Raw genomic sequence first — 25796 nt, forward strand, 5'->3', positions numbered from 1 at the left:
GTTCGGATCCCAGCAACCACATGGTGGCTCACAACCACCCGTAATGAGATCGGATGCCCTCTTCTGGTACATCTGAAGACAGCTACAGTGAATTACGCCAGAGTGGGGCCGGAGCTAGCAGAGTTGGAGTGAGCCGGGCGGGCAGAGGTCCTGAGTTCAATTCCCAGCAGCCACACACATGATGGCTCATGGCCATCAATACAGATACAGTGTACTCATCCACATAAAATAAATAAAATACATCTTTAAAAGAAAAAAAAAAAGAAACAATGAGAGGGCTGGAGAGGATGGCTCAGCGGTTAGGAGCACCGACTGCTCTTCTGAAGGTCCTGAGTTCAAATTCCAGCAACCATATGGTGGCTCACAACCATCTATAATAGGATCCGATTCCTTCTTCTGGTGTGTCTGAAGACAGTGACAGTGTACTCACATATATAAAATAAATAAATCTTTAAAAAAAAAGAAACGATCTTTTCATAATAAGACTATATAATGATTAAGAATAAATGTGAGAAACAATGAGCACTTCATAATAAGAGCCCTGGAAACTCAAAGTAGTGAAATTGAGGTAGGTCACTTTATGACCTTGCAAAGACCTGTGTCAGCCTAGAATTATAGTGCCTATAATTAGGCACTTACTGGGGCAAAGAGCAATCTTTGTATGCCCTAAAACATGACCATTCCTGCCGCCTGTGCCCTGGCCTACTTGCTGCCTGGCCCTACCTGCCCTTTGGGGGTTGAAGGTGAGGTGGTGCGGAGTCAGCAACACAGACTAGGGGAGCAGATGAGAAGCAGAGCAGCAAGCTTATCTGAACAAGGCTTCAAGCTCCTTTAATACCATCCACCCAGGCCCCATTGGTCCCAAGAATGCATCTCTTCTAAATAACAGTCCCTGATTGGCTGGCCATTGTTGGCGCTGCAACCCTTGGTCTCTCAGGCAGTCCTCAATTAGGTCCTCATGCAGGAGATGCTTTTGCAGCTGCAGGTCGCCTCCTCCCCCCAACCCCCGCCAGCATTTACATAGAGGTGGCCCTGTGGATATACCTACTACACCTTCCTCCTGGTTTTGAACAACAAAAGGGTGCAATCTTAGGCATCGTTAAGGTTTATCTTCCCCTCTAATCCCTTAAATTTGTCTTTTATCAACAACCAGGGCTATACAGAGAAACCCTGTCTCGAAAAAAAAAAAATCTGAAGGAGGCAGACAGAAGCAGGGTCCTTACAGGTCCACGAACAAACTTCAAAACACTAGAAAATTAAGTCGAAACTGTGAGGTGCAGTTTTTCTACTACAAGTTAGCAAAGAACTCTGCGTTTGGAAGGATTCCGCTGTTGAAGATGTGGGGAACCCACGCTTTCCCACATTAATTGTAAGAGTGTTAGTTAGTCCAATGACTAAAGAGAAAATTGAATCGTATCTGTGGAGTTGTTTTCAAAGAGTATATAGTTTATCATAGCCAATTCCAATACTAAGACTAAGACTCTCTCCGACAGCACATCCATAGTGGGTAGCAAGATAGTTCTTGGGATACTGTAGCTTTATGTACAACAAAACAGCCAGGGAAGGGGGAAGGGGAGCTTTTAAGATCCGCCAAATAAGAGACCATATAGACTTCTGTTGTAATCAGATCTTAGTGGTTTTATTAGTAAGACAAGGCAAGGTCCAATGAGCTGCTCACATGGCCGTTTACAATGGTTTCACGGGACTACTAGCGATTGCCAACCCTACTTTCTTTTTTTTTTTTTATTAGATAATTTCTTTATTTACATGTAAATTTCTCTTTTCTCAATTTCCCCTCCAACAAACAAACAAACAAAAACAACAAGAACAAACCCCTGTTGCCTCCCCCCTCCCCATGCCTGCCACCCCACCCTCTCCCACTTCTTGGCCCTGGCTTTCCCCTACACTGGGGCACAGAACCTTCACGGGGCCGAGGTCCTCTCCTACTATTGATGGTGGAATTTACAATCTTCTACTATACACGTGCTGCCAGAACAATCAGACCCACCATGTGCAGTCCTTGGTTGGTGGCCAACCCTACTTTCACACACTATCTCTGCACTCTGTGGTTAGCATCCACCAACTCGCTCTCCGAGTACCCTGTCTTTTTTGTTTGTTTGTTTGTTTGTTTCGAGACAGGGTTTCTCTGTGTATCCCTGGCTGTCCTGGAACTCACTCTGTAGACCAGGCTGGCCTTGAACTAAGAAATCCACCAGTCTCTGCCTCCCACCCGAGTACCCTGTCTTGCCGTTAGAAATCCTTGCTTCTAGGCTTTCCCAGAAGATAGACAGGGACGACTTCTTGGACAAAGGCCAGTGCCCCGCAACCCAATGTACAGATGTTATCACATGAGCAGGAAGAAGAGGAGTCCTGATTCGGTGGAGAACAGGCAACCAACTTGGGAGACATTCAGACAGATGAGTTAGGGACATACATTAGGAGTCTCGCTGCAGTTAGAAGCTGACAACCCTGTGGCTTCTACGAAGACATCCGAAAATATGGCCAAGGATAAAGGAGGCTTGATAGCACCGCGTTCTCTGTTGTGAATGCATCTCCTATCACGTATTCCCTTGAAAGTAAAAGAGGAAGCAACTCGGGTGTGGAGGGATCCAGGAAGAAAGCCCACAGAAGGACAAGGTGATGGATGAGATTGAAGTAACTCCTATACTAGTCAAGACACAGCTCGGTTCCTCCCGCGCTTCAGCACTTGACAGAAGGATCCAAGAGAAGTTCTTGCTACAGAGCCCCCTACTGGCAGAAAGAAAAACACTCAACCAAACAAAACCCACATGGCTATTGCGCCTGCGTGGCCGGCAAGCGCTACGGCGCACGCGCACCAACGCCGTCCTGCCCACCGGGTGACGCAAAGTGCACGTAGGCGGAGACAGCTTCTCGGCTTCTGCTGGGGTTTGCTTCCACGCGTTAAGGCTCTGTTAACGCCGACGGGGGCTGGAGAGCTAGGCGCTCGGTGTGTGGTCGCTGTCTGCCTCCGGCAACGCCACTACCTCTCCGGAGGGGCCGTGCAGGGTAAGCGGGGCCAGCTTGGCCCGGATAACTGACTACGGTTGGTCTCCCCACGCGCGCCAGTGACAGGGTTCCCTGTGGTACAGTTCTAATGCCTGACACCTCCCTGGGCCTGGAGACAGCTCCTTAGGGAGGCCTCAGGGTCACTTGCGCTCTCTTTCCATTCAGCTGGCTGGCTGGCTGGCTGTCCCGGCTGCGTAACCCTAGCACTGTCTACAACACACCGTGGGACTCTGAGCTTAGGCCAATCAGCGGGGGTCTCTGCCCAAATGCTGCCCACTGCCCTGTGGCGTCCATTCATTCGGCTAGCCTATGCTGACCCGCCCCAGGCGCCTCCCCTTCTGCCCTGGACAGTCCAGCTGGGAGGCTCGGGAAACTCTATGTTCTGATTGTGTGGAAGGTGGGAACGGTGGTGACGACGTCGAAGAGCTTGCCAGGGGTCAGGGTGGATCTGCCTGAGTTGGTGTGTGGCCACAGGTGCTTCAGGCTAAAGGAGAGAGAAAGGTCCTGATGTAGACACGCAGAATGTAGAAGGACAGGGACTCAGAGGGATCGCGCTTTTATTTTAAAAGCATCTGGAAATAATTGGTTTTTGAGACTACATTGCTGAGTAGATAACAGTGGACACAGCCCTTCACCCTGAGAATCTATCCAAAGGAATCATTCACCTGGCCCTTTTATGTCTCTGCAGGTCCTTGTACCCCACGATCAGGTGTGGTGAGGCTACACATCCTATATCACAGGGAGTGTAGGGACCGCTCATAGCCACAGTAGGAAAATCTAGACACGGGGAAGGAGATTCCCTAGGGAGGGGCAGATGAATGTGATTACAGGGTTGCTCCTGGGATACTGCAAAGCCATGAAGAGGGCTGAATATCGTGGAGGGGAGATTTCCCTATTCCTGTTACCACTGTTTTAACAGTGTGCTTAGTCCTTGAACATAATGCAGCAAGCATAAAGGCAAATCTAAGTATTGGAGTTCCCCTTTTCTCCTCCTGCTCTGGGAGAAGTGTAGGCTAATAATGGTGTGTGCCTGAGTCCCTCCTGGAGCCTCATGGACAGAACCTGAGAGTTTCACAGCTCTCTGTGTACTTAGGTCTGGGAGAACCTACTGGCCTACACAGGCATGGCACCCTGCAAAAGAATCAGGAGGTGGTCTTCACAGGGCTGTTCATGTGTGTTTTTTCCCCCCTTTCTATAACTACCAGGAGAAATACGTGATGCTTTGTTAGTGTGCTTTATGTTGGGACACATGCTTAGCATGTACAGCAGTCATTTGCAATCATGGCTTGGTTCCTGTATTTTAATGCAAGCATACTTTAAAACTCTGGCAGCTGCCAGTTCAAATCAGACAGGACCTGTTTCCGGGATCCAGCCTCCCCTCCTTCCCTTCTAATGCCACACCTACATTCTCTGACTCCAGTATCTACCTGATAGGAGGTGGCCCTCTCCAAGTCACCCCTGTTTGCCACCACACAGTGCTTCCTGTTCCACTTCCTGCTCATTCTCCACTTGGCTTTAGTTCAAGCTGCTGCTGCAGGGGCTGCTGCAAACTCTGTTCTGTAAAGTGTGAACCAAGGCTGAGTCGTTCTCCGTGAGCCTTTTGGGAGTCTGATCAGTATACCACCACTGGCTGTTAGACATAGCTAGAGAAAAGTAATTGGTTCTTCCTGCAAGCTCCTTAGCTGTGTATTAAACATTCCAACCCAACAGAAGAAAGTTGATGTTTGGAGCTGAGCCTGAGACATGGATATCCTGTGGACCAGTTTGTCCAGTTCTGGTCCTGTACCCCCTGGATATGATGTTCTGTTTGGATTGTTCATATCGTCCAGAGCTTACTGATATGTAAATGCGATGATTGTAGACCTGAGAGTTGATAAGTATTGTCAGGTTGTCTAAAGTAGAATCTTGTATTTACAGGTTGGTGTAGGGCGCTCAGAGCACACGATGAAGATGTTCAGGCTGGGGAAGGCAGTGGCAGTAGAATTTTAGCAGAGGTTTTGGGATAGGGTCAGAATTGGACAAAATTGGCCCAGTTGAGGGCTGAACATTCTGGGAATGGATAATAGCATGTGCACAGAGGGCCTGGGACAGGTAGGAGCTGGGTTTTCAGAGCAAAAAGAAGCACTGTTCTTGGAATGCTTGGGCAAGGATCAAAGGTATGGAATGAGGTGCAAGTGCCAGGCCACAGCAGGTGATGGATGAGACGAGATCATGAGAACAGTGGGTAGCTCTTTAAGTGCAGAGGAACCAAGTAAGAACCAGATTATGGCAGGAGTTGGGGCCTGGCAAGGGAGGCTCACTCCTTGGCATCTGCCAAGAGGATCTTCCTGAGCCCCTACATATGACAGGAATGGGGGAAAGCTTTGTCTTATTTTCTTGCCCCAGTTTGGGTCTCTTCCCTGGGGCTCAGAGGCAGAGTTGGTATGACCTGGGCTGCTTGCCCAAGAGTGTTTGTTTGAGTGTGACCAGAAATGGATCCAGGGAAGGCCTGCACTGTGGATAGTGTCATCCCACTTCTGCTTCACCCAGACCAGCTCAGGATGAGTTCCCTGGCATAGAACTACTGCTCTCTCGAGCAGGGCAGCCACAGGGTCTTTCTGCCTGGTTGCCATGTGATGTGTCCTCTGCCCATCTACAAAGCCTGTAGAGCTTATTTTCTTTGTGGCTCCCCTTGAGCACATTGAATTTCCAGATTCCTTTGTAAGTTATGTGATGGTCCTTCATGAACAGCCACCCGCCATGCAGAGGAGACCCTTGGAGGAATTAGCCTAACCTAGTCACACACTGCTGCCCGCAGAACACAAGTCCTACTTGTAGCCCATACCACCAAGCCTCCTGCTTTTCCAGGATTAGCTGCTGCATTTCAATAACTGAAGAGTGTGAGGTGTGAAAAGACTAGCAGACATCCCTTGAAGAAAGGAGAAGCCTTGAGATGCAGGGCCATCACTTCTCATCTTTTTGAGACCAGGAGCTACTAAAAAAAAAAAAAAAAAAAAAAAAAAAAAAAATTAATATCCAGAGGTATGGTACTAAAAAGGCAGAGGCAGGAAGATTGAGGTTTGAGGCCAGCCCGGACTACATATCAAAAAAACCTGTCTCAATAACCCTTTCTGAAAAATTAAAAATTGTATTTTAAAAATGAGTGAATGATTTTGTTTAGAGTATATTGGACCACAAAACTGATGGCATCAATTTGATTCATTTTGCTACCCGACTAGAGTTGTATAGGCTTTGAAAGTACCAGATATCATTTACCCCTTGACAGGAATGTTTCTTACAAATGAAAAGCAGTTTCCACTAAACTTCCAGAAAAAAATAAGCTCAATGTTTGATACCTGTCTCAGGTTCACTGTCGTTGTTCAGATGGCCAGTTTTAAGCTCCCGGGAAAGTAAGTCCTGCAGGTACAATCTTAGAATAGAAGTGTGAGTGAAGATTTGAAGAATGGGTAGGTCCTGTGGATCTATCACCTGGAATGGTCTGTGGACACTGGGTTCTTTGATACAAGCAGCAGCACGTCCCAGTATGTTTTGTTTATAAGTTACCCAGTGTTTATAACCCTCAGTCCTGGACCATCCCTTCCAGAATCATCGAGAAAGTCAAGAAAAGCCTCTCATTCCTGGGGAGTGGGGTGCAGACCAGTATTGGGCTACATACTTCATCCCCATACCTAGGAACTTCTGACATGCACTGTAGGCTACAGCCTAATGTGATTTACTTAATTGTTCTCCCTTCAACCAACAGCGGCTACATAGTTCCCAGCAGACTGAGAAATGAGAAAAATACCAAACCATGGGACCCTGCGGATGACGAAGGTGGCATATCCCCTCGGACTGTGTGTGGGCCTGTTCATCTATGTCGCCTATATCAAGTGGCACCGGGCCTCTGCTGCCCAGGCCTTCTTCACCATTGCTGGGGCTGCCTCCGGGGCACGGTGGACCCAGCAGGCCTTCAGCTCCCCAGGCTCAGCTACACGTGGTCATGAGGTCTTCTATGGGATCATGTTTGATGCTGGGAGCACCGGCACCCGCATCCATGTCTTCCAGTTTGCCCGGCCACCTGGAGGTATCTGTCTGACTCTGAGCCATGAGTTATGGGCACAGACATAGGATCTGCCTTCCCCACTCTCAGGGCCAGGCTCTTGAGAATTCCTTACTTCAGAAGACAGTGTGTGGCTTGAGCCCCAGCTCCATAGTAATGTAGAAAGAAGCTTGCTAACATGAAATTATTAAGACACTGGGGAAAAACTCAGTGGGAGAAACAAATGTAAGGGCCTGGGTTTGAGTACCAGACCACTTGAAAAAAAAAGTGCAGTTACTAAGAGATACTCAGTGGATACAAAGCTCGTGCCTCTGAAGTACCCCGGAGCCCAAGGCGCTTCTTAACACTAGTGAGCAGTGACTAACATTGATGGGGAGCTAAGACCCTAGAGGACATTTAGTAGCCTGTCCCCTCCCTGTGTCCACAGCAGGCCTTGTGGCTGAACCTGTAATTTGGGCTGTGTCATGTTGATATTGGGAGAGCTCAAGGTGGGAAACAACTCCAGAGTCAGGCTCACAGAAGCCAGAAACCCAGGCAAGTCAGAGCAGTAGCAGAAACCTGGGACTGAGGCTTGCAGATCTGCTGCTGTATGTCCTGCATGGCTCTGAGGGGACTGGACCTCAGGCCCTACCAGCTTGTCTTCCCAGGAATGGGGACATTAGACAGAAGATAGATGCTTTTCTCCTGGATCCCTAGGCTGCCTGGGTCTTTACTTAGCTCACTTGTCTGTTGCCCTAAAATCTGCCCTCTTCGTGCATCTGACTTTCAGTCAGTCAGCTTTCTGTCCCTCTGCTCTGTTCCAGTCCCATATCCAGGTCCCTAGTAACTAGACACCATCCTGGCATTGTCATCCTGGCTCTGTCAGCATGAGACCCCTGGCAGCTCTTACCAGAACTACAGTAGCCTGTTTTACTTGCTTCTGATTTAAGTTTTATATAATTTTATGTGTTTGGGCCAGAACTTTGCTTTAAAAAAAATTATTGAGAATAATTTAGATTTTAAAAGTCTGCATACATTTAAGGTGTTAAATTTTAACAGTTAAGCTGGATGTGGTGGTGCATGCCTTTAATTCCAGTAGAGGCAGAGGCAGGCAGATCTCTGTGAGTCCAAGGTCAGCCTGGTGTGCATAGTGAGTTCCAGGACAGCCAGTAGTACATGTCTGAAAAACAACAACAATAGTAACAATTTAATAAATTTTTGCTGACTGGAAGGCATAAATGATGCTCTGTCCTTCTGTACATTTGTCCCATTGGTGCGTTGATACCTCTATACTTATCGCAGTAGCTAAACATTTAAACACCAGATCTATTTACTCGCCTCCAAAATTGGTCTTGAGATCAAATGTAACAGGGGTGGTTGAAAGGGATTGCTCAGTGGTAGAACATTTTTCTTGCATGTCTGAGGCCCTGAGTCAATTTCTAGCACCAAGTTTTTAAAAGTAATTTAAGTTTAAAGCAGTACTAACAATAATCCAGTGTTTGTCTTTAGGGAGAACAGTCGTTTTGAAAAGTTTTGTTCCTGTTTTTCGGGTCCTCATATTTACATATTCCTATTTTGAAGTGCCGTCCTCAGCCACGGGATGCCTCTGGACACTTTCCTTACTGCAGTGTAGTCCACTCCTCCTAACATCAAACACTCAACTTCTTAAGAAGGAAAAAAAAACCTTCAGGAGCTTGTTCAAGGCCCATAGAAGGATATCATCTTATAATTATGGGCTTCATTTTATGTTACAGTTTAAGATCATTTATCTTGTTAAATCAGCAAGAGTTATCTTAAATTTTAAGTAAGATATACTCAGTAAAGTTGGGGTGTGGGTTGTTTGTCTGCTTTTTACAGTGCTGGAATCAATTCCAGGGCCTCTAGCTTGCTAGGCAAACACATTCACCCCAGCCTGCCTTTACACACATAGACCCACATGCGCACACATGTATGCACACACACATTTAATAAAGGAGAGCTCTGGTGTAGACTTTACTCAGCTAAACTAAATTACAGAATTTAATTTTTTTTTTTTTTTTTTTTTTGGTTTTTGTTTTCTTGTTTTTCGAGACAGGGTTTCTCTGTGTAGCCCTAGCTGTCCTGGAACTCTGTAGATCAGGCTAGCCTTGAACCCAGAAATCCGCCTGCCTCTGCCTCTCAAGTTCTGGGATTAAAGGCATGTGCCACCACTGCCTGGTAAATTGCAGAATTTAAACAAAAATAATCCCTCTTAATTGGTCATCATGGCTGGGCCTCTGTTCTTAACATCGGTTAGTCTCTGTTGTATATCCTCATAACTCTTTGTATATATTTATAGTTCCATCTTTTAAAAATGTTTTCCCTTTAGAAACTCCCACCTTGACCCAAGAAACTTTTAAAGCACTGAAGCCTGGGCTTTCTGCTTATGCTGATGATGTTGAAAAGGTAACCATCTTCTTTTATGTCTGTTTACCCTTCCAGTGTCCCCTAACAGACTTACTAGCCAGCCCCTTCTGAACTGGATCAGTTGGCTATCCCCTGAGAGAGATATCTTCCTCACTGCCTGGGATCTGGTGTTCTCCTGAGGGAGAGAGGAGAGAGAGGTACAGGTCTCACCCACCAGTGTGGTGTACATCATGAGGCCCTTCCCTAATCCTTATGCAATTCAGAAGCCCACATCCACAGGTGTACAGAAGCATTATTTATGGAGCTAGAGAGATGGCTCAGTGGTTAAGAACACTGACAGTTCTTTCAGAGGATCCAGGTTCACCTTCTAGTACCTACATAGCAGCTTATTACTACCTATAACTCCAGTCCCAGGGAATCCACTGCCTTCTTCTGGCCTCTGTGGGCATGGCGCACACAAGGTACACAGACACACATACAGGCAAAAATGCTCCTACAAGCAATAAAATGAAGAAAAGAAGGCTGTATTTGGACCTTAAAATATTTGTCATTGTCATGTAAGTTTTGCATGATAGTCTGTGATCCAGGGAGCTAGGCATAGAACCCAGGGCTTCCCGAGGGTAGGCCAGTGCTCCGACACTGAGCTGCAACTCCCATAGTGCATTTGGAATTTTAATTTTTCATTGCCGTTCCTCTGATTGAAGGAACATTTACTAAAAATATTCATGTTAAAACTGTTAGACCAGGGCTAGCAGAGAAGCTCAGTGGTCAGGTGCTTGCTTAGCACGTCTGATCCCTGGGCCTCATCCCCAGAACCCACCCCTCAGAAAATAGTAAATACAAAGCACACATAATTTATGAAGGCCACAAACCAAATAAATGTAATAGAATAAATAAGTATAGAGCAAATTTCATTAAAGTGAAATAAGGATTTCTGTGGATGTGAAGCATTTAGACTTCTGATGTCCTTAATGCTTTAGTGTGCTAGCGTAGATGAGCTGAGGGCACCTGGCTCTCTTCAAAAGCAGAAATTGCTTGTGAAGATCAGAGAGTTCTGACCTTCCTGTCATTCCTTTATCTTTTTCTTTTAAATGCTACATATGAAAATCAGGGCCTCTCATGTGTAAGCCACATCCTTAGCCCAGATCCAGCGTTCCAGGGCATGAGCTATGGTTATAGCTGCATCATGGTTTCAAACAGGTAGTACAAGTCTTACCTATATAACAGAGGAATTGGTGACTCAGGGATAGCCATCCAGTAAACCAAATTGAATGTCATGCTTAGATTAATTAACTAGGGGAATACAAAATCTGACTTGTAGATAGGTGACACACACTCAGTGAGATAAGTGTCCTGGCTGCCCTGCTGTCTCACGGAGCCTTCAAGACCCACTTTGTATGTCCTTGGACAAATATTTGAGACTTCTCCCTGTTTTTATTTTGCATACACAGTAGAGAGGAACATTATGTCATCTAACACACACTCTGTCACCCACATGTGCAAGGGCATGGGTGGATTTGTGGAGTCGGAGTTCTAGATAAAAAGAAAGTGAGTTTGCCTCTGGACAGGCTTTACCATTTATCCATGTTTACATCTGAGCCGCCCTTTGAGGTTTCTGGCAGGTGATGGGACTCCCCTCAATGAGGCTATTAATGGGACTCAGTTCAATGAGTGACCCTAGAATTTGCTAGTTTCCCCATGCTTATGACGTACAGAGAAGTAGTCACAACCTGTGAGGTCACCCAGTGAGGGGTGGTGTCTTAGTTAGGATCTCTATTGCTTTGATGAACACCATGACCAAAAAGCAAGTTGGGGAGGAAAGAGTTTATTGAGTTTGCACTTCCACATTGCAAGTCTATCAATGAAGGAAGCCAGGACAGGGACTCAAGTAAGGTAGGAACCTAGAGGCAGGATCTGATGCAGAGGCCATGACTCGACTTGTTCCTCGTGGCTTACTCAGCCTACTTTTGTATAGAACCCAGGACCACCAGACCAGGGATGGCACCACCACCCAATGGGCTAGGCCTTCCCCCATCAGTCACTAGGTAAGAAAACGCCCCACAGCTGAATCTTATGGAGGCAAGATCTTGAAAGAGCTTCACCTCTTTCAAGTAACTCTAGCTTGTGTCAACTTGACACAAAACTAACCAGCAGAGGTAGTGACAGACCAGAGCATAAATCTTGTTCAGAAAACATGGAAGTTATGTACAAGGAGGCTCAGCCCATGGCAGTTGACTTGTTTTCACATGCCATGTTTTATGCCAAGGGCTGTCCTCCATGTTCTGACCACAGCTGGCTAGTGCTACGTGATGCAAGCTCTTGCTGTTTTTGAAAATTAGAGAAAGGGGTCAGGAGGTGTGTATACAGGTAAAAGCACTGGCTTCACGTACCTGCTGACCTGAGTTCAAGTCCCAAAACCCACATGAAAACCTCAGTGTGGTGAGTCATGTAGCTTGTATAAGTCATGCCATAGCAGAATCAAGAGAGACCCTGCCTACACAAGGTAGAAGGCGAGAACTGATTCCTGGAGGTTGTCCTCTGATCTCTACATGTGAAAATGTGCTTGTGCGCACATACACATACCCCAAATTTAATTCTTAAGTTAGATAACATATTTAAATACACATTTTAAAGCATGGTGGTACCTGCAATATGTATAACAGCCCTGATTTGCTTTCACATCATCCACAGAGTGCTCAGGGGATCCAGGAGCTTCTCAATGTTGCTAAGCAACATATTCCATATGATTTCTGGAAGGCCACCCCTCTGGTTCTCAAGGCCACAGCTGGTTTGCGCCTGCTGCCAGGAGAAAAGGCTCAGAAGTTGCTGCAAAAGGTAAGCTTAGCCATTCCCCCAACTGGAAGGTGGCCAAGGATCACTAAAAACACTAACCATGCTGGGCATGACGGTGTACATCTGTCACCCCTGCACCTAGGTGGCAGAGCAAGATCTTAAGCCAGAGGCCTTTATGAGCTACAGAGTGAGACACTGTCTTAGAACACAATAGCCACTAACCTTCCAGTTAGTGTCAAGCAGGCAAACATAGAAGAGAAAACCATTGGAATTTTAACAGTATAACCTTAGGAATCTTCTTTGAGACATTTAGGAAAATGACTTTTTTTTTTAATTATGTTGTGCATCTAAAGAGTGGCCCCCAGGTGTATGAGCTGGACTGGCATCTTAACCTGAGCTCATTTGTGACTACCCAAGAAACCCTCAGCCTCTTCCCCAGTTCCAGTGCTTCTTAGGGGACTTTGTGTCCCCAGACAGCCATTTTGTACTTATACTAGGGCTACATCCTCATCCCCAGAATATATTGCTAATTTTCTTCCCATCTATCAAGTTTTGGAAGGTACAGTCTCCCTCAACTTCTAGATTATTCTTATATTGTTTTTATACAAGATGGTGGCATACTACACCTTCTTAAGCTACAACAGAGGCAAGCACACTGAAGTCTTACGTCCTGGGACTCCTTAGAAAGTAAAGAAACATACCCAATTGCTCACACCCCCTTCTCCCTCTGCCAGGCTCTGATGGCTCATGTTTTTACGTTTATATATGCAGACCATATGAGTGGTCCTCAAGCTTAAGCCCTGCCTCATAGGGCTTTTTGCCCTTCATATCCCAACCCAAAGCCAGGCAGTGTTTGGGACTCATCAGGCTGGGTGCATGCCAACCCTCTCTAGGCTGTCTTTTCTCTCAGAACTCTGCTATCCCCAACAGTTAAAGATGGAGTACCTGGAGTGGCATGTTCTTTAGCTATTCTAGGGATATCAGCCAAGGACACCTCTATAGAGGATTGGAGAAGCTTGAAATAGTGAAAGCTTTGCCTTACAGAACACTACAGAACCCTCAAGTGTTCTGTCAAAGCCAGCTGAACACATCCTTGGGAACTTGTGATCTTAATTCTGATGATTAAATATATCCTTCCTGCCCTGGCTTGGGTAGAGGGTGAGATACTCACTGTGTAGACCAGCCTGACCTCAAACTCCAGATCTCCTGCCTTCCAAGTTCTGGGAGTACAAATGAAGTCCATAAAGCTGTAGCTCCATGCTGGGCTAAGAAATGTTTCTTTTTGTGTTTAGGTGAAGGAGGTGTTCAAGGCATCGCCCTTCCTTGTAGGGGATGACTGTGTTTCCATCATGAATGGCACAGATGAAGGTAGAGTTGACAAATGAGCATCTCATCAATGCATGTCCCAGTCAGACAAACACGCCGCCGCTGCTGCTGCTGCATTGACTCCAAGCCTGAAGGCACCGTCGCTAGGCCAGGTCAAGGTCTTGTGTACAACAGTTTTGTTGTTAGAGACAAGCTCTTTTCTTGACCAGCACCAAACCTGGCACAAATGAAGCCTTCGAAACATCATGTTTTGAGTTCTAAGGGCATTTAAAGAACACTAGTTGCTGCCATGCTGGGAATATGTGGTTATAGAACTCATTCTGAATCAGATACTTGAGGTTCCTCCCTGGCTACTGATTTTAAATGACCTTAAGAGTGAGCTTGTCTGGAGGGCAGAGGGGACATTGGATTCTTTTTCTGCCTCTTTTAAAAGTGGAAGCTGGTGACAAAATCCTGGAGGAGGCATGGCATGTGGTAATGTGTTGTAAGGGTTTAGTGTGTGCCCGAAGACCCTGGGTTCTTGGCTGGGAGTAGCAAGCAATGCCCACCATGCCCTCAAGGAGCATGGAAGTAGGTAGCAGCCCCATGTGTCAAGAGTTAAAATGGAGTCTGGCTGCTCTTGCAGAAGATCCAAATTCAGTTCCCACCTTCTACTTGGTGGCTTATAAGCATCCATAACTCTAGTTCCAGGGGCTTTAACCCCACTTTTGGCCTTCATGGATATCAGGCACACACAAAGTTCACAGACATTCATGCAAGTATAACACCCATACACAGAAAATACATTTCAAACTCTTAAAATACTTGTGCCATTCTCTTACAGGTGTTTCGGCATGGATCACTGTCAACTTCCTGACAGGTGTGTGTCTACCCGATGGGAAAAGCTAATGGCTTACCATCCCTAGGAAAGGAGTGCCTGCCAGGGCCAGGCTTCCTGAAGTGCAGAGGCCCCATTACCATAACGCCCAGGTTCAGTGTTGCTGGCTTGGGGGCAGACTAGGGTGGCAGCATGTCCAGACAGGCCAGGCAGAGTCAGTCCATATGTGCCTGTGTTTAGAGCATCTTACTACCCTTCCTCTTCTCTCAGCACAGCCCCAGCCCAACATCCACTGGAGCTTTGCCCTGTAGCCAAAGAGAAGCAGTGAATAAAACCTAGTCATGAGCCTGGGGAGATGGCTCAGTGGTAAGGAGCACACTTTGCTCTTCCAGAGGTCCTGAGTTCAGTTCTATGAACTCAATCACATGGTGGCTCACAGCCATCAATAATGGGATCTGATGTCCTCTTCTGTCACTCAGGTGTAAGGTGTGCATGCAGATAGAGTACTTAAATACATAAAATAAATAAATCTTTTTTTAAAAAATAAAGATTAAAAAAACTAGTCAAGTCTTAAAATATTGGATATGATATGCATGCTGAGATCCGCTCTGGCAGCAACATCTGCCTGTGGAAACAGGTTGTGAAGAGACACTTGCAGTTTGTTCTCAGTGTGGCCCCTTTACTGGAGAATGGCAGTATGTCTGTATGTAGAAGGAAGAAAGGGTTTTCCTGGCCAGTCTCACCAATATGAGGGCATAGAGATGCTGGCGGATTGGTTAGGGCTGTCTAGCTCAGATACTTTGGGAGTACTGAGTCTAGGATGGGGCTAGCCAAAGAGGATGCCTCACAGAGTGGACCTGTGTCAGAATAGCAAAGTTAGTGTTTCTGGGACGGTGAACCAGCCTTGTCAGAAGATAGAGCAGGGTCAGTGTTTCTCCCAGTGGTCAGTGTGATCCTGTCATTCACACCACAGCCACAGCATGCAGAGCCGTGGCTCTTGGTTACCTCTAAGTAGTTGCCTTTTCCTCCCATGCAGAAGGGCTTCTGACCTCTCTTTGATCTTCCTGGTGTCCGCATATCCTTCCTAACATGACAGCACTATCTATGCCTTTACTCACTGTGATCTAGGCAGTCTGAAGACCCCAGGAAGCGGCAGTGTGGGCATGCTGGATTTGGGCGGAGGATCCACTCAGATCACCTTCCTCCCACGTGTCGAGGTAACCAGTCCTGCCTGCTTACCAGGTGTGTGCATCAAAGCCAGGGGAGCTGCAGTCACCCAGCGGAGGCCCCTCAGAGAAGGCCCTTGGCCATGGGAAGGTCCTCTGCCCCTCTGAGGTCTCTCACAGATAACAACTTAGATTTTTAACTCTACCCACTAAAATCCAAAATAGAAACCTGCTCTTCATTGAGGTGAAGTCAAATGATGACTAGTGTTGTGCTGGAGACTAGATACCTCCCATCCTCCACAAAGTTCCAGGAGCAAGAGTGGACAGTATGGCTCATAGGTGCAAGGGAGGTCAGCCTTCAAAATAAACGCTCTAAATGAGGTTAAAAAAAAAGAAGAAGCAACTTGCATTTCATGCCATCTATTTTAAATACCTCTCTTTGCAGCCACATCTTGTTTCCAGTGGAATACACGGTATAAATATATTTATACAACTAGAAACTGAAGCTGTGGTCCTAGTCACTTTTTGAGATGGATGCTTATCTAGTCTAATTGGACTATATGTGTCAGAAGAGGCAGATGCAGCTGTTCTTGTGCTGTACATCTGTAATCCCAGTCCTGGGGAGACTGAGGTTAGAGGATTAGGAGGGCAAAGCTAGCCTGGACCAGTTAACAGGACCTTATCTCAAGATGTTGATGATGAGGATGATGACGATGAGGAGGAGGAGGAAGAGGATGCTTACTAGCCAAGTTCTTTTTTTTTTTTTCTTTTTTTGGTTTTTCGAGACATGGTTTCTCTGTGTATCCCTGGCTGTCCTGGAACTCACTCTGTAGACCAGGCTGGCCTCGAACTCAGAGATCCACCTACCTCTGCCTCCCAAGTGCTGGGATTAAAGGCGTGTGCCACTACTGCTTGGCTACTGGTCAAGTTCTTAGAACTTAAAAGCCCTAGTTTGGTCCCTAATATGGACAGAAAGAAAAAAAGAAAAAAAGAAAGCTTCTCCTAAGAGAAGCCGCGCACCCTGCATGGGTTTGGTTTTTACTCCTTGCTCCTCATTGTTTCATCGTCAAAAACAAAAGTGTAGTAGAAAACTCATTGTGTCCCTGTCCTATGATTCAGGGAGGAAGGCACGGTGCTCTGGAAAACGGGGTACCAGTAGCTTCATGTTCTTCCCCAGGGTACCCTGCAGGCCTCCCCACCCGGCCACCTGACAGCGCTGCAGATGTTTAACAGGACTTACAAGCTGTATTCCTACAGGTGGGTTTGCTCACTCCTGGTGTGCCATCCATTGACGCCTCATGGAGGGATCCTTTCCACATATAGATGCCAGATCCCAGAATCTTTTGTGCCAAGAGACCTCCTGGGCCCTTCTTGTCCTGCCTCTACTATGTGCTTCATTTTAAAATGCACTGTAAAACCACATTCTTCTTGGTTCTTGTCCTGTTCTGTTCTACTTTGGGGGAGGCTTTGAAAAGACTAAGAGGTGAGGAGTGTGGCTGCCAGCTAGCCACAAGGCACTTGGAGGAGTTCTTCTTGCACCTCATAAAACCAATGGAATCTGCCTCCCTCGCTGTCATGTGTACAGATTCCCTAAGAGCTCAAGACAGGCTCTTAGTTCAGTTAATGTTTCAGCCGCAGGGCTCATAGAAAAAGCAGGGAAACCTTATTCACATTGAGCCCAGGCAGGTGTATGTGTGGCCCAGCATCACCAAGATTTGTCTCCACAGCTACCTGGGGCTGGGACTGATGTCGGCACGACTGGCTATCTTGGGTGGTGTGGAGGGGAAACCTGGTGAGTAGAACATTTGTTCTAGGTTCTCTCCCTTCTCTCAGTGCCTCTCCTCTTCCTCCTCCTCTTCCTCCCCATCCTCCTCCCCTTCTTCCTGCACTACAGAGAAGCATATCAGCCATTGGCCACCCATCAGCTTGGCTGGAATATGTCTAGATCTAAGGTAAGATAGGATATGGATGGTGTGTTTTATCTTTGAACATTCCCCTAAGTTATCATTCTTGAAAGAGATACTAGAGGCTTGCTAGAGAGATGGCACAGTGGTTTAGAACTCTGGCTACTCTTCTAGAGGACCCAGGTTCTAATCCCAGCACCCAGATGGGAGTTCATAACTGTCTGTAACTCCAGCCCCAAGGGATCTTATGCCCTCTTCTAGCCCCTGCAAATATTGCACATGTGTGACACACCCATATATATGTAGGCAAAACACCTATGTACATAAAATAAAAATAAAGGGGAATTTTTTTGGTTAAAAAAAAGAAGAGATACTAGGGAAATAATTTCTGAACCACATCACCTGCATTTGGAATCACTTCATGTGTCAGCTTTCTGTCACTTAACAGTAGCTGAGATGAATGACACCAAGAAAGAAGAGTTTGTTTGACTTATGGTTTTGGAGGTTTAAGTTCACAGTCACTTACTTATGTTGCCTTTGGGCTTGTGGTGAATCAGGACATCATGAAGGGAGCATGTGGCAGGCCATACTGTTCACCTGCTGGTGGCAGGAAGCAAAGGATGAAAGAAATCCTAGGATTCCTTCAAGGAAATGCCCTGGTGACCTAACTTCCCCTGGGGTCCACCTGCTAAAGGTTTCAGCCTAGCTCAATAGTGCTAGCGGCTGGGAACAGGCCTTCAGGACATGGCTTCTGGGCCCAGTTCGTGCTGTGGAGCACAGATCTACTCTACAGCATGGTGACACCTGGTGGCACCTGTCCTTGCCTTCCCACAAGCCTGTTAGTTATTCCTAGCCTCAGCTATCTGTAAAAGTGGGTTGCAATTAGTCTCCTCCAAATAGGGTCATTGTGATAACTGAGGAAATAGCACTTGGCCTGGGGTCTGGAACCCTAGATGCTCAGGGGACATGAGATGTAGTCATGTTCCCAGGCAAGCGAGATTGGCTGCCTGTGACAGAGCAGGGCCTTTCTCCAGCCGACCTGGACTGTCCTAGGAGATTGTGCTCATTGCACCCCGGCATCCTGTGGAATGCCTATGGCATTCTCTGTTGCGCCCCTACCCAGCCTTTGAAGCTCCTTTTAATGGTCATGGCACTGTTTTCTTCTTACCTTCGTGGTCATCTCTATTTCAGCTGAGAATGACAAGGAACTGGTCAGCCCCTGTTTGTCTCCCTGGTTCAGAGGAGAGTGGGAGCATGCGGAGGTCACCTATAGGATTTCAGGAGAGAAGGCAGGTAGGTGGCACTGCTATCAGGTTCATGAGGGTCAATGATTATCTGCTTCCCCGTTTCTTTTCCAGATACCTGTACAAAGCAGACAGCAACACAGCCAAGGCTATACCTTCCCTGAGTGCAGGCAACCAAGAGCTGGGGCAAGATTGTGAAGGCCTTTGTGGAGAGCTGGGGCCTCGCCAGGGTCTACACAAAGTCTCCTTGTCTGTCACCAAACACTTCTGTCCAAAGAGCCCAGTTTCTGGACAGACCTCCAGTGGGGGAGGAGCTGGCTGCTGTGGACCTGAGACAAACAGCCACATTTGGGCTTCTGGCTCAGAGGCCCTGCTCTGGCCAGGTCTATGCAGAGAGAAATGAAGGCTGCTTCCTGCCAACAGCCCAGGATGCACAGTCCCCACCACCCTGTCACAGGCCTTCAACCTGGTCCTTGTTACTCTGGGTCCTTTGACTGTCTTCAGTTTTGTAGGTCTAACCTGTTCCTCAGGAAGGATTGCACTTGGGGAAGGTACAGCCTTGTCTGTGTGGGTGGCTGCTTTTACAGGTATCTAGAAAAGCAACAGGGGGAAGGCCAGGTCTTGCCGCCACAGTATCTGCTTTCCGATAGGAGGAATTCGATGAGGAAATAAGGGCCTTGAAGCCAAAATGACGTGGAATGGGTGAGGCAATGCAGGTGGCATTGCTAACCAGGAAGGCCATGCATAGCATTTGAGCCAGGGTGTGAAGAGATAGGATCAAATGGCCCATATCTAAACAGTGTTCTGGTCAAGGGTGCAGAATGTGCAACAGCTGAATCCTTAGTGAATAAGGAGGTAGTGTGGCTTATCTAACCACAGTCAGGGAGAGGAAATGGAGTCTGGGAGCTGAGAGCATAGCTCTGAGGCCCATGGAGGATCACTGGGAAGGAGAGGGAGATTGGTTAAAGCCAGTCTGAGACAGGGTCATTAAAGTGCCCATTGGATGGCCATGGAAGTTGAATGATCTCCAGAGTCTGGTAACTTCTGGGCTTCCTGCCATCCAGGTACATAGCCTGGCAGATGGCCCATGGCTAGCTACTTCCTGGTTTCTGAGGTAGGGAGGTTGTAGGTTAACAAGTATGGAGTGAAAAACACCTATGCCCTAAGTGTGGTGGACGACACAGGGCCAGGCAGCACACCATCTAGTGCCTAGAGACAGGATCCTCTTGGTTAGGGCAACTCCATGCCTGAGGACTTGCAAGTGCCTAGAGAGTGCCTCCTGGGAGCTGTGTGGCTTATGTGCCTTGGGCTTGTTCACATTAGCTGTGTGCTTTCTCTCATCTTTTACAGTGGGCCTCTATGAGCTGTGTGCCAGCAGAGTATCTGAAGTCCTCCGGAATAAAGTACACAGGACAGAAGAGGCACAGCACGTGGACTTCTATGCGTTTTCCTACTACTATGATCTTGCAGCCAGCTTTGGCCTTATAGGTAAGGGACAGGCCAATCTGGGCAGAGGACCAGTGCTAGCCAGTAATGGCTTTGTTGGTATGTGTGAAGTGAATAGGCTTAGCGGGCAATGTGATAGAGAGGCAGGAAGGGACAAGCACCTTCTCACAAGTAAGCTAGTTCCTTTGAGCCAGTTAGAAAATAGGGCTTGTTCTTCACTCCCTCACTGTGTGTACTGCTTGCCTTGCTCTGTAGCCTCAGCTCAAGAGCCACTTGGGATGGGTAACCACATGCTGTCTTTCTGAGGGGCTCACCTTGGTCTAAAGAGCCAGCGCAGGGTACACAGCAAACCAGTGGGGTTTGTTGAGGTTGTCAGTGGCCAGTCTGTGAAAGGGGTACAAAGGTACCTTGGTGGTTTAAAAAACAAAAAAAAACAAAAAACACTTTTCTTTAAAAAAATCATTTAGATTATATACCTATACCCAATCTATATAGATATATGAATGTTCTGCCTGCAAGTATGTATGTGCACCACATTCATGCTGGCCTGTGGAGGCTAGAAAGGGGCATTGGGTCTCCTGGAACTGGAGATAAAGATGCCTGTAAGCCACAACATGGATACTGGGAACCAAATCCTCTACAAGAGCAACAAGCACTCCAAATCTCTGAAAGCTATCTCCCCAGCACCCAAAAATCTGAGTTGTTTAAATTAATCAATCTCTCTCTCCCTCTCTCCCTCTTTCCCTCTCTCCCCTCTCTCTGTCTCTCTGTCTCTGTCTCTCTGTCTCTCCCCCCTCTCTGTCTCTCTGTCTTTGTCTCTGTCTGTCTATATGTCTCTCCCTCCCTCCCTCCCTCCTTCTCTCTCTCTCTTTCTCTCTTTCTCTCTCTCTTTCTCTCTCTCTTTCTCTCTCTCTTTCTCTCATATGTGTGTGTTGTCTGTTCATACTTGTATGTACCACATATGTACTGGCCCATGGAGGCCAGAAGTTAGCATTAGATCCCCTAGAACTGGAGATACAGGTGGTAGTGAGCTGCCTTGTAGATGCTAGAGTCAAATCCTGGACCTCTGGAAGAACAGCCAGTGCTCTTAACTGCTAAGACAACTGTCCAGCCCCCAAAACAGTTTCCTTAAAGAAATAAATCAAGGCAATATAGATGCATTGGCTGGGGTAACAAGCGTGCTGAGTTATGCTTCCTGGAAGCAGGAGATTCCCACAGCCTATATTCTGGCTCCAGGGCAGGTAGAGAGAGTGCCAGGCAGTGGTAAATTGTTAAGGCTGAGGCAGTGTGTTCCAAGACAGCTTGGTTTTGATGTACTGGGTCCAGAGCTGGAGCAGGGGACACTTACTTGCATACCTCTGACCACACCAAAGCTATGGGCATTTCAGTTCAGGGTTCCCCACTTCAACTTAGCTCTGCAGCCTTCGGGGTGGGGGGTAGGGGTGTCCTGCTTTGAGACCAGCTCTGTGAAGCCCTTGTCTTTCCTATGAATAACTTCTACTATGTATGTGACAGCTCTGAGGAAGGAAAATAACCCTACAGTCACATGCTGTCACCACAGGTTGTCCTTACCAAGAAGCAGACATCTCACCTAGGCTGTCCTCAGGAGCTGTAGGGCTGTCTAAAAGTGATCTCACTGGCTATCGTGGTCATACTGGACTTTGAAAGAGTTTAGACTACCCATGACAGTGACACTTAATTAACTCAGTGAGTCCCTGAGGACAGAAGCAGTGCTTCCAGAGACTAAAGAAGTTCACTCACTTCCTGATGCACTTCCACTGTTGCTCGTTTCAAGCGCTTGCTTTTTCTTGGGGCCCAGAGATACTGGTGAGGCTACCTGGGGGACACTGCACAGTTGGGGGATAAGGTGATCCTCCTTAGCCCCCTGTTGTGGGTGGTGCTGGTAGAGAGATCTGCTCATCCTAACTGCACCTCCTCTGATACTCTGGTAGCTCTGTGGTAGAGCACTTGCCCAGCATACGTGAGGCCCAGGATTCCCACAGGAGTAGTGGGTACAGGCAGATCCCTGAGGTCAGCAGTAAAGACCTAGAGGAAAGACCCACGTCTGCATGTTTGTGTGTGATGTGGACCTCCTGGTATGGGTCTGCAAGTGCCAGCCTGGGGCATCAGTGGCATCACATGGTTCCACCATGTTCCTGCTGAATGGATGTCTATCTTATCCAACAGATGCAGAGAAAGGAGGCAGCCTTGTAGTTGGAGACTTTGAGATAGCAGCCAAGTATGGTGAGTGGTGTCAGGATGACAGGCCAAGGGGTTATGGGAACAGAACCCCCATGTGCTTGTGATGGGCACAAGGCCCAGAATTGCTGGGTTTGGTACTTTATTCTGTCCAGTAGACAGCGCTGGGAGGTGTGTAAGGGGAGGATGCAGAGTGTACTCGGGTCACCTAAGGCCCAAATCCAAGATGCTACCTTCCAGTGGAAGACATCCCCAGATGTGAAAGGCCACAGTCCCAGTGCCTGCCCTTGCTCTCCTTACTATGTCCTTCCTGCACCCTTTCTGTGTCACATCACCCTGGCACTCAAGACTGAGTGCCATCTCCATATTCAGCCCTTTCTGGTTGCTGCTCCTAATTTGCAGTTGAAAGCTCTGAAGCTTTGCGGTTTTCTCCATAGGAAGTTTTCTTCTCCTCTCTTCCCATACTCCTCTACCAAATAGAGTGGCGCTTTCATGCTTTCCTGTCACTTGCTGGCTGTTTCCTGGACTTTTGGTGTCTAGGTGGATTTGCCCCTCTATCAAGAATAGATTCTGGGAACTATAGAAATGGTTTGAGAGAGTGTGCTGCACAAACACGAGACTCTGAACCCAGATACCCAGAACCCACATAGAAAGCTGTGGTTGCCTATGCTTACAAAGCCCAGGCTGAGGGGGAGAAGACAGAGCTGACAGAAGGATTGCTGAAGGTTTGTTGGCCACCAGCTGGGCTCCAGGTTCAAGTGAGACCTGCTCTAGCAGGAGACCAGAGTCTCTCCTCTGTCCCCTGTGCCCACACAAGGGCACACACAAGGATAGACTTAGAATTAGCTTTAATGTCATTATCATAAAGCTTGATTCTAGGTATGTTGACACCTAGAAAGTTTTGAGGGTCTCAGATACAGAGATGGGGTTCCACTGTTACCCCAAGGTAAGACATTCAAGATTCTTCTTGGTCCTGGCACCCAGGCTTAGCTGAGGTTGAGACTGGCCTCTTGGCCTGCCAATAGGATGACTCCACTGTGGTTTGACAGTAAATCAAAAGTGAAGAGCACTGGGTAGTGGTGGCACACACCTTTAATCCTAGCACTTAGGAGGCAGAGGCAGGCGGATCTCTAAGTTTAAGACTGGCTTGGTCTGCAGAATGAGTTCCAGGAAAGCCAGGGCTATGCAGAGAAACACTCAGAGAAACATAATAATAATAATAATAAAGAAGTGAAGAGCAACACCCACGGCAGTTGGGCCCAGGGCTGCTGCTCCATCCCTACTAGAGGTTGTTAGAACCCAACTGAGAGCTGGCATCTCTCTCAGTGTGCCGCACCCTGGAGACACAGACACCAAGCAGCCCCTTTGCCTGCATGGACCTCACCTACATCAGCCTACTGCTCCATGAGTTTGGTTTTCCCCGGGACAAGGTGCTGAAGGTAAGCATTGCATCCTGGGTGCCTCGTGAGTTTTTATCTCCCGCTCCTATCCCTGCTTTTAGGAAACAGCCCAGTGTTGTGTCTACCCTCCTCAGCCACTGCCAAGTCTCTGCGGCTCAGGTCCATGATCTTCTCTTCTCCTTTCCTTTGTCTTTTCAAGCTGGCTCGGAAAATTGACAATGTTGAAACCAGCTGGGCTCTGGGAGCTATTTTTCATTACATCGACTCCCTGAAGAGACAGAAGATTCCTGCTTTGTAGCAGCCGAGCCCTAGCCCCCGCCCCAACCAGAATTCCAAGGCTCCCAACTCCATGGACCCCTCTGTCTTGGAAATGACACCATCCTTGAGGAGCCTGCATCTGGTGGAGACCCTCTGTGCCTGCAGTGTCATCTGCAGATTTGCCTGGGACATGGCCCATATACTAGCCCTGCTACACCACACTAGCTGGGGCAGGGCCAGGGTAGGAATGCTGCCTGGCCTGAGGCCATCTCCCTGCCTTACCTCCACATGGGCAGGGAGCCAGATGGGGCCCAGGGTGTATGCTAAGGTAGAGATGCAGCCCTGTTCTAGCCCGTCCGTGTGCAGGATTGTGGCTGCTTTTATGTGTTTCTGTGACATGAGTCTTGTTTTGTCGCCCAGTCCCTGTTCCCTCATGAGCCAGGCCTCTCTGCCTTCTCAGAGTTGTGGGAAATGAAGTAAGCTGGCCCAGACAGTGCAACTTCAAAGGGAGCGCATCTTGAATGTGGCCATCTCTTCCTCAGAATAGATATGTGAAGTTACCTGGAGATTTGCTGTCCCACCTTTGAATGGTATAGCATTAATTGATGTGGGGACACTGAGTAGGAAGAAGATGGGACAGTGCCTCTTTGCAGACCCTGTGTGCCACCTTTGCAGGGCATGTGGGTGTGAGCAGAGCTATGAGAATGTTCAGAGCCATGTGCTCAAGTACTACCTTGTGAGCTGTGAGTGCTTTACGTTAAAACTGAGCCCTTCTCCTGGACACAAGTATGTCCCAGTGAATGTATTACTGCTATGAGCCACTTGCAGACCAGTGGGGCGATTAGAAAGCTCAGCCCTGGAACCATATTACCCCTTACCTTACCCTCCTCACTCGGCTGCAGCTGGCTTCCCCGTGGTCCCCTCAGTGAATGTACAGTTCAGAGAATAAGCTGAGCCACCACTCTTCAACTCGAAATAAAGGTTTACAAGGGTTTCTCTCTTTTGCCTCGTTAGTGAGCGCCCAGCCTTTAAAACCTGCCCAAGTGGGACTACAGGTGTTAGCAGAAACCCAGCAGCAGTGGCAGCAGCAGCAGGCCACCCAGAGGCCTGGGCTGTTTCAGGGTTGGAGCTCCCTGTCCCAGCTGTCTATTGAGCTCCCGCCTCTCCTGAGACATGACTGACAGTGTAGCTAGGTGACAGCTCTAGGTACATCACCTCTGGATCACTCTGTGCTCAACAATGATTTAGTTTGGTTCTGGCATAGTTCCGAATGGGTCACACACCAGGGGAAAGACAGTGGGCCCACAGATACCCCAGATGTTCACACACCCCCAAGCCTGTGGTGGGTTCACAAGGTTCGCCCTGAAAAACACTCCCTGCCTCCCACCTCTTACACTAAGAATTCCACTCGGACTGGCCAGTACAGAGAAACAGAGTTCTACATGCAGAAGGGGCAGTGAAGGCTCCAGGGAGCCAGTTTCCTTATCTCACTTCTCTGACACCTTTCCCCTTTACTCAAGTAACTCCAAGAGGATCTCGCCTGGAGTGCTCACAGCTTCATGGTGGTCACGTGTCCATAAGGAAGCGAGGTCCCTGCAATGGAGCCTGAGTTACAGGGCTGTAGCTGGCATGTTGGGTGGCTTCTTAGCACAGTCAATAGCTTTACAGGTAAAACGGGTAGGAGGAAGCCTGTATAAGACCTAACAGTCCTGGGAGGGAAGGGGGAGTAGGGGTGGTCAATGGGACCCCAATTCCAAGGCAGTAGGGAGACCCTTGAGCCAGAGCAAAGTGAGCCTGGTAGTCTCCCCAAAAT

General features: G+C 47.7%; 1 protein-coding gene across 2 annotated transcripts; it reads left to right on the plus strand.

Annotated features, from left to right (window-relative positions):
* Window positions 1-2817: 2817 nt before the first annotated feature.
* On the plus strand, window positions 2818-24981 carry Entpd6 (ectonucleoside triphosphate diphosphohydrolase 6). Of its 2 annotated transcripts, XM_031372201.1 has the most exons (14): window positions 2818-3027; window positions 6770-7090; window positions 9393-9469; window positions 12122-12265; window positions 13516-13591; window positions 14373-14408; window positions 15495-15583; window positions 16710-16789; window positions 17260-17324; window positions 18628-18729; window positions 20031-20168; window positions 22314-22370; window positions 23652-23764; window positions 23925-24981. In XM_031372201.1, exons 2-14 carry the CDS (start codon window positions 6799-6801, stop codon window positions 24021-24023), a joined length of 1368 nt encoding a protein of 455 aa, XP_031228061.1. In that variant the 5' UTR covers window positions 2818-3027; window positions 6770-6798; the 3' UTR covers window positions 24024-24981. The 2 variants fall into 2 exon arrangements, 1 of the variants encoding a protein (XP_031228061.1); XR_004118942.1 differs by lacking the exons at window positions 20031-20168; window positions 22314-22370; window positions 23652-23764; window positions 23925-24981 and having other exon boundaries at window positions 15495-15608; window positions 18628-18679.
* Window positions 24982-25796: the final 815 nt, after the last annotated feature.

Source organism: Mastomys coucha, unplaced genomic scaffold, assembly GCF_008632895.1.
Source record: "Mastomys coucha isolate ucsf_1 unplaced genomic scaffold, UCSF_Mcou_1 pScaffold15, whole genome shotgun sequence".
Classification (NCBI taxonomy): Eukaryota; Metazoa; Chordata; class Mammalia; order Rodentia; family Muridae; genus Mastomys; species Mastomys coucha.